At 37.7% G+C, this 13,146-nt stretch overlaps 1 protein-coding gene across 9 annotated transcripts in view; it reads right to left on the bottom strand.

The window, feature by feature from the left end:
* Positions 1-8,644, bottom strand: part of EML4 (EMAP like 4) — a 144,656-nt gene extending 136,012 nt beyond the window's left edge. For 3 of the 9 annotated variants that reach the window (XM_074286679.1, XM_074286682.1, XM_074286684.1), the window contains exon 1: positions 8,297-8,644. In XM_074286679.1, coding sequence (XP_074142780.1) covers positions 8,297-8,321 — 25 coding nt within the window. In that variant the 5' untranslated portion in view covers positions 8,322-8,644. The remainder of the gene's footprint in view (positions 1-8,296) is intronic. The other 6 variants (XM_074286678.1, XM_074286681.1, XM_074286683.1 and 3 more) reach the window with 3 other exon arrangements.
* Between the last annotated feature and the right edge of the window lie 4,502 nt (positions 8,645-13,146).

The following is a 13,146-nucleotide window of genomic DNA, read 5'->3' as shown; positions in this document are numbered from 1 at the left end:
GTTAAATTATTTAAATAGACTTACTCTCAGACTAAGATTTTCCTAATTCTACACTACCTACTAAAAACACATATACCAACCACACAAGAGAAAATGGATGAAACAGAAATTGGCTGTAGGTGAAAAGGAATCAAGCAATAAGGATTTATTAAATACCTACTACATGCAAGAAATTGTGCTAATGCAAATACAAAGAATTATTCCTATTCTTAAGAAGGAAATAAAAAATGCCATAGATTTTTGCTACTTTAATTTTGTAAAATCTGCAAGCATTTATTAAATACTTATTATGTGTCAGGGACATAGTAAGTGTATTACTATCAATAAGGCACATTATAGTTACATTTTCCACAGTGGTGCTACCCTTATCCTGATTACTTGCAATATGATTTAGACCCTCTTATGATTAATGCAAAAAGCCTAAAGGTGTAGTAGTATCTGCTTATGTGTAAGGTGGGGCTAACTGGCCTACAGAGGGATCAATCACAAAATAGCAGCATTAAGCCAAATTAATTAAATAAATGAGCTAAGTAGGAACACTTATTTCATTCACACCTATTAAAACTATATTCATAACTATATACATATGACTATAAAAGGCTCCTAGAAAAAAGCAAATTTTATTTTTCCTAGTATATCATCTTAATCATAAATTTACTTTGCCATATAAAATTATATCTGAATTAAATATTCTTATAAAGATATAAATAGGACTATATTAATAAGAAGCTCAAAGACCAAACAAAAATGAGTACCAAGTGCTAAGAAATACTTTGACCTTAATTCTAGAGCTAGAACAAACCTCTAACAGGCCACTTGGTGAAACTCCCTCATTTTATTCAGAGAAAATAACTTACATTACTTTACTTGTATTGAAATTAGGATTTCCTTTTTCAAAAGTAGGAGGAAAATATCCATTCACTGATCCAAAGAAATTGATTGTTTTATCTTAAGGAACATACTAAAATAGAAATCAATTCTGTCATTTTGGGATCAGAGAGATAATAGCCACAATTATTTGGGGAGGGTGAAATCTTTCAACAAAATAGCCTATTTGAACCATATAATTTAGATTTATTCTTCTTGACTACTTAGTTTCCAAACAAACAGTAAATTCTCATTTGGTTTAACGTACACACACACACACATATATAACAGCAATAAGTACTTCTATTATTCTAACTTATTTAACAACTTCAATAAAATCTAACACAAGACTTATGAAAATGACCAAAAAAAAGGGCAAAAAGTATTAAAACACACTTTCATCCATAAGTCCTTCACTCACATTTAGTTTGTTTACTCAAGATTGGGGGAGGGGAAAAAACCTCAACAGCAAACAAACTCAAAAAGCTTAGCAGCAGGTGCTATTTAAGTGAAAGGAAAACTAAATCCCATCTACTTCAACTGGAGGTTTTTTCAGGAAATCAGTAGATAAGTGAGGATCCTTTCTATTTTCACTTTGCTCTCTGGTTCTAACAGAAATGGAAGCATCCATTTATGATTCTCAATATATTCTAATCAAGCATTCTTTGGTTATGATTTTCAAACAGCTCAATGACTCTTAGTAGTAAGTCAGATTATATCAAATGCAATAAAATCAAACTACGCAACTATGTATGTAGTACCATGGCACCTATACAGGACACAAAGATGTAGGATTTTGTTAATTCTAGCCCACCAGAAGAACTTCTAATTTGAAAAAACAGGATAAACACATAATAAATAATAAAAGAATAAAGGTCTTTTATTTGAAATGCCAAGAGATATTCTAATACAGGACTTCAGATAAGTGAGAATAACACATACAAGAGCAGCCAGGAAAAACTCAAGGAAAGCAGGATAAGCTATGTTTTGAAGAATATGTAAGAGTTACACAGATGGAAAGACAGTTCTCTGAGGAGAGAGAATAGTAGCCCATTATTTAAAAAGAATCATATAGTGAATTCTCTCCCATGGAATGTTGTTTCCTTCTCTTTCCAGACATAAATTAATAAACTGATATCAAAGAAATATTATAAAATACTAGTTTTACATAATCAGAAATTTTTTGATGCTAAAACGCTAAAGTGTATATGTGGTTAGCTCTCCAATTAGGCTGTTAAATCTTAGGTCAAGGACTAGATCCTCTATCTCTGAACTCCCAAGGCTTAACATGATTCTTTGCACATAACTGGTACTCATTTCAATAAGGTTCCCTCTTTCAATGCAAACCGGCACTCATTCTGTAATTTAAAATATCAGGAAGTTCAAGGGAAATATATATATAAAATATAAAAAAAATAATAAATAAATAAATTCGTCTATACAATTATATTGAAGAATCCCTGAAATCAAAAGGCCTACAGATGTCATCTAGTCCAAATCCATACCTGATTCATGATTAATTACCTTTTATCACATTATCAACAAATGGTCACACAAGCCTAATATTTTTTCAACATGAAAGCCTTCCCAATCCTTGAAAATAATTGTGGTACCCCAAGTCTTCTTGAAGCTAAACATTCCCTATTTTTTCAAATGATCCTTAACAATGATATGATACAAATCTGACCTCAGACCACTTAACACTTCCTGGCTGTTTGAGACCCTGGGTCAAGTCACTTCATCCCAATTGCCTCAGCAAAAAAAATAAGAATAATGGAATGATAGCCTCATCTTTAACCATAAATTAAAGGATAAAATAAACACTGGTTGACTGTATAGAGGAACAAACAATAAACATACAACCTCCAGTTTACCAATTTCCTTACTAAAATGTTGCACACTGAACACAATAGCTTAGATATAATTTGATCAGGGCAGACATGTTTTTCTTAATGCAGCCTAAGACTTCAGTTAAATTTGTTGATGCTTTTACTCTTGAATACACTCTAACAAATTTGTAGTTACTCAAAACCCCATAACTTCCCCCCCCCTCCAATTAAAAAAAAAATTAACACATGTATTAAACTACTCTACTACTATTTGCTAGGCATTGTGCTAAGTGTTCCCCCAACCTACCCAACTATCCTGCAAAAACCAGTCCCTGACTTTAAGATAACTTGCTTCTTTCAAAGCTGACTAAGGAGACTAAGTGACATAGTGGATAAAATGTTGGGTCTGGAATCAGGAAGACTCATCTTCCTATGTTCAAATCTGACCTCATCAGCTGTGTGACCTTGTTTGCCTCAGTTTCCTCATCTGTAAAATGAGCAGGAAAACAAAATGGCAATATTTCATTATTTTTAAAACTCCAAATGGGGAGTGCATAGAGTCAGACAAGATGGAAAATGATTCAACAACACATATATAAATAAGTTGAATCGTATATAAGATATGAACTTTAAAGGGGAAGGCTCAATTGGCTGGGGAAAGGGGAAAGGAAGGCCACCTGCCAAAGGTGGTTCATGAGCAGAGTAGTGAAAGAAATCATGGATGTCAAGAGGCAGGGGAGAGAGTATATTTTAGGTATGGAGAAAACCTAGGTAAAAATACAGAGAGAATGAACAACCCATTAAGCCATGTATTTGTGAAAGAGGCTTTTTCCATAGAAGTGTAATTTAACATTTCATTAAATTATACTTTATCATTTTATATTTAACTCACTATTACAACTTGTTTAGATTTTTTTGAAGTCTTCCCATTTTGTATCACCTGCAAATTTGATAAACACAGTCGGTCTTTTCCAAATTACTGATAAAATTGTTAAATAGCATAGGATCAAGCACTTATTTCTGCTAGAAGGACAATTTCATCCGAGTTGATGATGATCAATGACAGAATCCAGCAACTAAGCCAAGATTTGAATCAGCATAATATCAGTATTATCTAATCCACATATCTCCATCTGATTAATAAGAGTGGTGACAAATTCAGTCACATGCTTTACTAAAAATCTAGGTACATAATAAAGCATTTCTAATTTACCAGCATAGAAGGCAGGGAGGAAAGAGGGAGGAAGAAAAGGAGGGAAAGGAGGAGAAAAGAAAAAGGAAAAGGAAATCATTAGGAAAAAAATTAAATTGTTTCATGAATTAATTTCCCTGTAAAGTCCCAGGAGTCTCTTTAAACAGCTTCTTGTCCTAATGGTCATTATTCTATGTGCCTTCAGAATTTCCTAGAGATTTCTTCAGATCTTCCCATCTTCTTAAACAGATTAATGTAGAATTTTAATCCACTGTATTTATCCTCTCTCTGAATCTTTTATAAATGTAAAAGTGTAGAGAACCTATCAGACTATCTAGAGCTGTCTTCTTTTTCTCATCACAAATTCTAAGCTACAACAGTCATTTCCTATTCTAGGGCATTTTCTCCTTTTATTGTGATTACAAGTAGGGCATTTTTATGTAAAATATTCAGACATTTCTAATAAAAAATGTGTGTGTATATATATTTTGGTAAGATAAGACTAGGATTTAAAAGTAGTGAAGTTTATAGGTCTTTCAAGGTATATGGAAAAATTTTTTAAAGGAAAATCTGAGTTTACTAATACTATGATGCTAATTACTATAACGTTTTGTAAATTTCACAAATTCATGTAATTTCCACTTTATCAATTATAAATATACAGCTATATCAATAACCATTTTTCTTGTAGTTACTAACCTCATTTAACATGAACTTCAAAATAAATTCATAAATGAGATTAATATAGTAATTTTACAATTTTTTGAAACTTTATTTAACTTCTTTTTAAAAAATCTTTTAAAAAATTTTAACCTCACAAAAACAAATAAATATGTTTTATCTAAAGTGCAAATCCTTAGGCAGCTAGTTGGAACACTACCGATGGATTCAAGAATACCTCAGTTCAAATCCCAACTCAGACCCCCTTACAAGACCCTGGGCAAGACATTCCAATTGAGAAAGGAAGAAAAGGAAGAAAAGGGAAGAAAAAGGGAGAACAAACACTGAATAAGAATAATTTGGGGACAAATTTTAAAGACTGGCTTTAAAATTTTTAATTATGATTGAGATCCTCTGAATGTATGCAACTCTTAAGAGTTATAATTTCATTTAAAAATTCAATTCAAGAGATAGAATTTCATCAAGACCAGAAAGGTTTTTTTAATCTTTCATATACAATATATACATGTAAGAATATTTTATATATATATATATATATATATATATATGGTTAATAAAGGTTTAGAAGAGAATACAGGAAGAAACTTAGTAAGGTATTGGGGTAGGGTTAATAGGCTAACCTAAATTTCTTTGGGGAGGAAAAAGGCATTTCCAAAGAGTAGTTCTTAATAACAACAAAAAATAATAATTAATTAATGAACTAAGGCAAATACCAGCACACAAGTATATCTGCCCACTAGTGTGTCTGAAGATCTTCGGTTTTGGGTAGATAAAAGGCATTAAATATGCTTTCCTGAACTAGAAATAACGCCAAAAGGCAGGTAATATTACAACTGAAAACTAATCTCTTCACAACCCTTTATTGTTTCAGAAAACTTTTCACAAATTCTTGGCTATAGTTAAAAATCACAAATTATATAATAAGTGTGTCCCCACTTAAGAAAATTCAACTGAACAAACGCTGAACTTTAAAATAAAATTTAAGAGGCAGTTACAAGCAGATTGCTCACATCACAAAACCGATTCACCACAAAATTCTGTTAGTGAGTCTCCTAAGGATTTAAAAAATCATATTTTAAATTCTTATTCAGTTCAAATATCTACCAGAGTTTAGCTGCTTATCTTTTAAGTAAAATTCACAAAACTTTGGCTATTCAGACCAATCTGAGAGTACTTCCTGGGATTAGGAAGACCTAACTTAAAATATGGCCTCAGACACAACTAGTTGTGGGACTGTGGACAAGTCACTTAACCTTGTTTACTTATCTTATCTATAAAATGATCTGGAGAAGGAAATGGTAAAACACTCCAGCCTCTTGGTCAAGAAAACCCCAACTGGAGTCTTAAAGAGTAACAAAAGACCAAAATGACCAGAACAACAATTCCAAGTCCTAAACTAATAGATTATATATGCAGGAACAACAATTTGCCAATATATAAGCAAGCTCATTAGTAAAATATATTACATTATCACTTTCTTTCCTTAACCACACAATCCTCTTTAAGGTTTCAATTAGGATTGGGGCCTAGATTTACCCTTCCTAGAGAAACACAAAGAACAAATACACAGCTCTTGCTGGGAAGTATCTTCCAAGAGCAGCTCCGGAAAACACTGCCAGAACCATTTTCTTCCCTATCCACTGTCATCACCTCCCTTCCTTAAGAAGCAGGCATCAAAGTATCTTTTCTGCTCCTTAGGTAACAAAGTCTCTAAAGAAAAAAAAGTCTATTTACATAATACCCAAAGAATGGAGTTTAAAAACGAAAGAAATCCAAATGTAACAATGGCTTTAATCCATTTTAAAAAGTTGAATCTCCAGACAAATTCCTGTCTAACTCTAAATCCCTCTTACTTACTTCAAAATCTATCTCAAGAGTTGAGAAATACCCCTCCACCTCCATCACATTACCTTTACTAACTCTAAAGCAACTACAATTTCCAACTTAATGGAGCAAACTTTAGATTCAGCCTGATGGAGTAGAAAGGGCCATAGCTTGAGCTGAAGGCCCAAGTTCAAACTCTGGCCCCAGCACATGCTCCTCTCCATCTGAATATGCCCGAATCCCTTCCTTTTCTAAGCTTCAGTTTCATCACCTGTGTACCTGAGAGGGTTGTGGTTGGACTCAACCTCTATGCTCCAAAACTGCCGAAACAGAGGCACCCAATATCTCTGACAACAGCAGCCCTCTCAAAGGGGAGCCTCCAACCACCCCATGTGGGATTTCCCATGATCTCTGCAGTTCCTCCAGGTTTGGAAACAATAAAACTGCTCTTCATCGAACAGCTGAATGACTATAGCTCTCTCACAACATTTGGAAGTTGTATTTTGGCCTGGCACACACATCTTCCTTTAAATCTATTGTTTTACAAATAAAGAGGGCAGATTTGTTATGGATCGAAAAGAAATCAATATAAGCTCTTTGTATAGTTGATGCCTCTCTAAATTAAAATATCCCAATATATGGGAAACTGGGTTAGAGAATGTGCAACGGGTGCCTTTGTCAAAGTTAGTCTAAAAAGCTTTATTCTCTAAGACTTTCTTTACACAATCCCAATCTATCCCACACAAATACTATACTTGTTCCAAGTGAAGACCGTGTATGATTAATGGGCTTTGATACTTTGTGATAACCAACACTGTAATGTACCGACTTGACGTTAATGTTTCCCGTTAAAACCAGTCTCAAACTACGTGAACTGAGGAGTATGTGGCTTTGACTGCCTTGTACTGTTTAACTAGTCAACCAACTAGGGTTTTCACAAATCAAAAACAGCGAAGGAAAAACCTACAGATGAGTGCCCTCCACAGAAAATACCCAGCTTCTGGTCCCCAAACCTCAAAATGCAAATCCAGCAGCAGGCATCACATAACTGCAGCATCAGCTAGAGCCCAGTAACTGATCTGCAACGCTATGATGGAGGGAGAAACAATCTTTGCAGTCACCAGATCCCCTGGCCTCACAGAATAGTAATTCCAGACCCGGATCCCAGCGCTCCGGAGCGGCAGCCTGGAGTTTGGACTCCAGGCGACCGCGACACATATCTCTTGGGTGTTCTTCATTCATTTCAAGCAGGAGTCAAACAGAGCTCTCAACTCCTCCCCAGCCCCTCCTCCCTAACCCCCTTCCTTCTTTCTCCTTTTCACAAAAAGGGAGACTCCTTCCCTCGTTCTAGACAAGAACCCCCTAAGCGGGTCTGCTCCTCCCTAGACACGCTCGCCAGGCCGGAGGGGCACTTCTGCTTTCCCTTGGATTCGGAGCCAGATTCTGCCCCCGGCCCCACCCCCCGGGGACGAGCTCGAGGCTGCCACTAGCTGCTCCGGATGCCTCTCACCTGGTACCTGGGCTGCACTTTCCTACACTCCACTCCTCTACTTCCCTCCTTCCAGGGGGTGGGGACTGGGAGTATTGGGGGAGGATCACGGGCCTGCAGAAAACTAAAGGGGTTTGCACCCTAAGGGGGGCGGAGGGGAGGTCTCCACTTAGAGAGAGGAGGGGGAGAGCAGCCCCTCTCCCGGACGAGAACAGCGGTCGCCTCTAGAGGAGGCTGTGGAGGGGCAAGGGGGACTGGCTGAGGGAGGGGGTTCCGGGGTCACCCTCCGGGCAGCGCGGAGTTGGAATTCCCCCTCCCCCCAGGAGTGGGAAGGAGACTAAATGAGGGGAGGAGGGGATTCCCACCCTGGTGGGTGGGGGGTTAGGGTCCGCCTCGGTCTCCGGCCGCACTCACCGAGGCTACCGGCGAAACCGTCCATCTTGCGAGAAAGGCGCAGGGATCGGGGCTCCGCGGGGCGGGCACTTCATTCAGCGGGGTAAGCGGCGTGCGCGCCCCGGCTGAGTCTGCCCCACTCGCTCGAGTCCTGCCGGGCTGGGCTGGGCCGGGCCGGGCCGGGGCGGGTCCAGCTAGGTTCGCGTCGCTCGACTCCGCCACTCAGTCGGTCCGTCCGCCCGCCCGTCGGTCGGTCCGGCCCGTCGTGACCGACAGCCCCACTCGCGCCCAGCCCCAGCAAGGATGGGAAGCCTCACTGGCCCGCGCTCCTCCCGGCCTCCCTTTCAGGCAGAGGCGCGCGCCCCGCCCCCCGCGCCTCACGTGCCGCCGCCACCGCCGCCGTCGTCCCACCCCTCCCCCACTCCCACCCCCACTTCGAAGTCCAGCTTCCGACTCCGCCCCCAAGCTCTGACGGATCGAGGAGGAGAGCCAGGATAGGTCACTTCACCTCCCCCTTCCTTCCCTAGCCCGCCCCCTTACAATCTTCCTGACCAACCGCCGGGCTAATTGATGCGCCTGCGCTCTGTGACCTGCGCCCAGAGCCGGCGGGAATGGTGCAGTTTCTGCCTCTGGTACCTCCTGAGTTGTTTCCCTAACTCTTGAGGCAGTGGGCCTGCTTTTCAGGCAAGATATCCTGGAGAAAGGCTTGTCCAGTCCACCGATGTGAAACTTCCCTCGAGAGCCAAGCTTGGGGAAGTGGCGTGGACCGGCGAGAAACTGAGCGAGCTTCATCCTCCTCTGGCTCCTCCGAGTGCTTCCGCCATTGACGATCCCCAGAGGCGACAGAGCCGGGAAGAACCATGGGGACCGAGCTCCGGTTTTAGGGCCTGGTCGGAGAGCAGACTCCATGGGGGGTGGGGGGGAAAGGGAGGTCTAATCCCAGGGTTTAATCAGTCTGGGGACTCCCAGTGTGTGAACCCCTTCCACCGGTACAGTCAACTCCTCATTTGTAACGAGTGCCAGTTTATTAAGTGTCAGAAGTTAGATTTGAACTTGGGGGCTTCCTGAGAGAACAAACAGGAGAAGTGAGGGATGAACTCGGTTTTTCAGAAGCTGTAAGAATACTTGGCCTGGGTGTGGGTAGTCTGGGAACCATCATCCTACAGGAAGAACTAAGCAAGGCAGTGAAAATGGGGATCCTTGGCTACCCTTCATCTGATCCTACCTGGCTCCACCATTCTAGCAGTAACCAAAGTAAACAGACTTATTGGCCTGACACTGACAAAGGGTGTAATACACAATTACTGCATATGTATTAGGTAATGCTCTAATATTGTAATACGTCAGACTACGGGCTTATCTAAATGTGCGGTGTTGTAAAAACAACGTGCTGAGCTTAGAATTGGGCTCCATTCTTGTCATTGCCTTGCTGGAGGCCTAATTTAAAACTCCTACTATGTGTCAGGCACTGTACTGGCTACTTCACAACAATCCTGGCAGGGAGATGCTATTATTACCTAAAACAATTCATTTCTCTCTCCTGGCATCATTTTACTTTACCGGGAAAAAAACAAAATGGAGGAGGTGTCTAAAAGATGCCCGAGGTTTGGACTCGCTGCTTTGTGATATTGGGCAAGTCCCTTATTTTTTTCCTCAGCTTCAATTTCCTCTTAAAGAAATGTGGATGGTCATAAGGGCTTTCTTGGGTTTTAAGTTTTATTCTGAGCTTAATTTCAAAGTAAAACATTTCTTTGTCCAAGGTAAATATAAAAAGGATTAAAAGACGAAAATAATTTTATAAATTCAACATGTTTTCAAAACTGACCTTGTTCTAAACTGTTCTCTGAACTACTTTGTAAAATGGTAGGTAAAAAAGATCTTTTTTTTTTTTTTCTTTAATGTCATCATTGTTTTTCTAAATACTCTAGTCAAATAGAAAAACAACCCAATTCCTATAAAAGATAAGCATAATCAAACCTAGTTCACAGTAACCAGAAATTTATTGTCTCATTCTGCTCCTTAAATTCCTCAACATTCTTATCAGGGAAGTGGATAGCATCCTTCTTAGATCCTCTAGAATATGGTTGGTCATGGTTTAATCAGCATTCTTAATTTTTAGGGTTTTTTTTTTTTAAATTTACAATATTGCCATTGTATAAATCGTTCCGGTTCTGTTCAATTCATTCTACATCACTTGATACTTTCCAAGATTCCATAAAATCTACTCTTTCATCATTATTTCTTATGGAATATTACTACTACTCATTCATATACTACACTTTATTTTAGCCATTTCCCAGTTGAGGAATTTTATTTTTTTATTTCTGATGCTTGGAACAATGCCTTGCTCATTTTAGATACTTAATACATGTTTGTTGAATTGAATGAAGGAAAATAATATAGGGAATAATAAATTTGGAAAAAATAGGTTAGAGCCAGATTGTGAAGGGATTTAAATATTAATCTAAGGAGTTTGCCTTTTAATCTTGGAGGCATTAAGGAACTACTAAAGAATTTTGATGAACCCTATGCTTTAGGAAGAATTTTTTTTATTTGGCACTTCCAAATATTCCACTTGAGCATCACCCCCTATTTCCTCTGTAATAGCAAATTGGGAGTCTGCCCCTGGGTCTTTCAGTTCTCCTTATCTTTTTACCTTATCTTGCTGGGCCTCTTGTGGTACTTCCCCTTAATGTTCCACTTTGGTAAAGCACATATCCTCCGTGCCCCACTTTCAAACTTCTCTTAAAAGTGTTGTTATCCCCCTAATAGAATTTAAGCATTTTGAGGTCAGGCACTGTCTTGGTGATTGTATTTATATCACTAGCACTGAGTTCAGTGCCTAGCTTATACTAAGCAATTAAATGCTTTATGTGTGGAGAATGAAAAGATGAGAGCTGAGAAAAGTGGAGGAACTGTTGGGAAAGGCCTTTTAAATATCTAGGCAGAGGTATTGATTGCTTGAACTAGATTAGTGTTCATATAAATGAAGAGGATGAATGCAAAAGATGTAGAATTATAAGAGATCTGGTAACTGATTGGAAATGGGAATTGAAGAAAAGGGAAATGTCAAGAATTGAGTTTGTGAGCTTCCCTCAGCAGAAATAGGGAGTTTTTAAAGTTGGTTTTGGTATTAACTTTTAAATTAATTTGGATAGTATTGTCATTAATCTTAATGGTTTTAAAATAGCCTAGAGTGCTTCTCAGTAATTAGACTGGGCAGGCCTGGTCTTTTGCAAATGGGAAGGGACTAAGTATATAATGCCTATTATGTGCCAGGCACTGTGCTAAACACTTTTACCAATATCTCATTTGATCCTCATAACAGATCCGTATTTTACTGTTAAAGAGACAAACAGATATTAAATGACTTGTCTGGAGTCATCCAACCTGGTGAGTGTCTCAGCTCAAACTTGAACTTGTGTCTTACCTGCTGTGTCAACAGCTGCCTTAAATAGGGCTTTATAGCTACTCATATGGATAAATTTCAGCAACTGGATTGCAAAACTGTATTTGCTTAATATCTAGAATATAGAATAAAATTTTTTTTAACCAACTGAAGTTTGTGAAATCTATGAATTCCCCTGCCGGCTTCCCTTTTTCCCCTCAAAAGAACCTTTAAAGGACTTGACTTTTCCTTGTAAGCTTTGATATATGCTCTGGAAGTCTTTGTAAAGTGATTAAGTCCTTTAGTGGCATACTAGCCCTTTTTCCATTTTCATTTAAGTTTTTTGAGAAAGATGTCTATTAAAAAGAATTCTGAAAATCAAATTATTTCTGTAGCAAATACATAAGTGGTTAAAAACTGCCAATTATTGTTTCAACATCATTTAAATTACACACAAAAATACTTGTAGATGTTTCCTTAATATTACCATGCTAATTAAGTAGTTTCATTTAAATCTCTGAAAATGTAATAATCACTTGCAACTGAGCAAACTACATAAAAATCCAAATTTATAAAATGATTGTAATCAATGTTTTTTCCAAAGGGTTCTTTTTACTATGATAAAAGATTTATCGTAGGATTCATTGGTGATATTGAACTCCCCAGTGCCTTAAAAAATATTCAATTTATGGACACTGGATTTCTGTATTGCTTTTAAGAAATATATTTATTGCATAAAATAAAGTTAGCAATTCAGATCATTGCCCACAGTTATATTCAGTGATGGTGATCACTTTCCCAAAATTATGACAAACTGCATATGTTGAAGATGAAGTTTTATTGGATCCTTTCACATAATATTTGAAGGCAGACATATGAAAAAAATTATGATCCCTGCATTGATTACTTTATCCTGCTGGTTGCTAGATATTTGACCTTAAAAAAAAATTTTTTTTTGTGCTTTACTTTTCCTTGTCTCATACTTTTTACATAAGTGTTGTTAAAAGAAATGTATTTTTTCAGATGCTTTATGTGATACATGACTGCAAAGCTATTTTCTTTCATAGCTTTCATGATTGATCCATAAACTATTTTCATGAAACTTACTACAGATTTTATGAACCTACTAAAATCCATATAAAAGCAGATAAGAGAGAAAAAAATCCACTATGAAATGGTAATTCTTAAATATCTTGTTTCAGCTTTCAAATGCAGGAATAAATGATGTCTGAAGAGGGAATCTTTATTTTTATATAAAGCTTAATATAGGCAATATATGTAAAAGCTTCAGAATCTGTGAGACTGAAACACATTGTTCCAGGTGTACACCATAAAGATGCTGAGATTTATACCTTTAAAATATAGTATAGCTACATATTGATTTACTAAAATATAAACTTTAAGATTTGGCTTAACATTTAACATTTTAATGTTAGTTATTGCTCTGCTAGGAATTTTTATATAATTGCTATATATCCAGAAC

The sequence above is a fragment of the Sminthopsis crassicaudata genome, chromosome 2 (assembly GCF_048593235.1).
Source record: "Sminthopsis crassicaudata isolate SCR6 chromosome 2, ASM4859323v1, whole genome shotgun sequence".
Classification (NCBI taxonomy): Eukaryota; Metazoa; Chordata; class Mammalia; order Dasyuromorphia; family Dasyuridae; genus Sminthopsis; species Sminthopsis crassicaudata.
The sequence above is the reverse complement of the archived record's forward strand: the minus strand, read 5'-3'. Positions and strand labels throughout refer to the sequence as shown.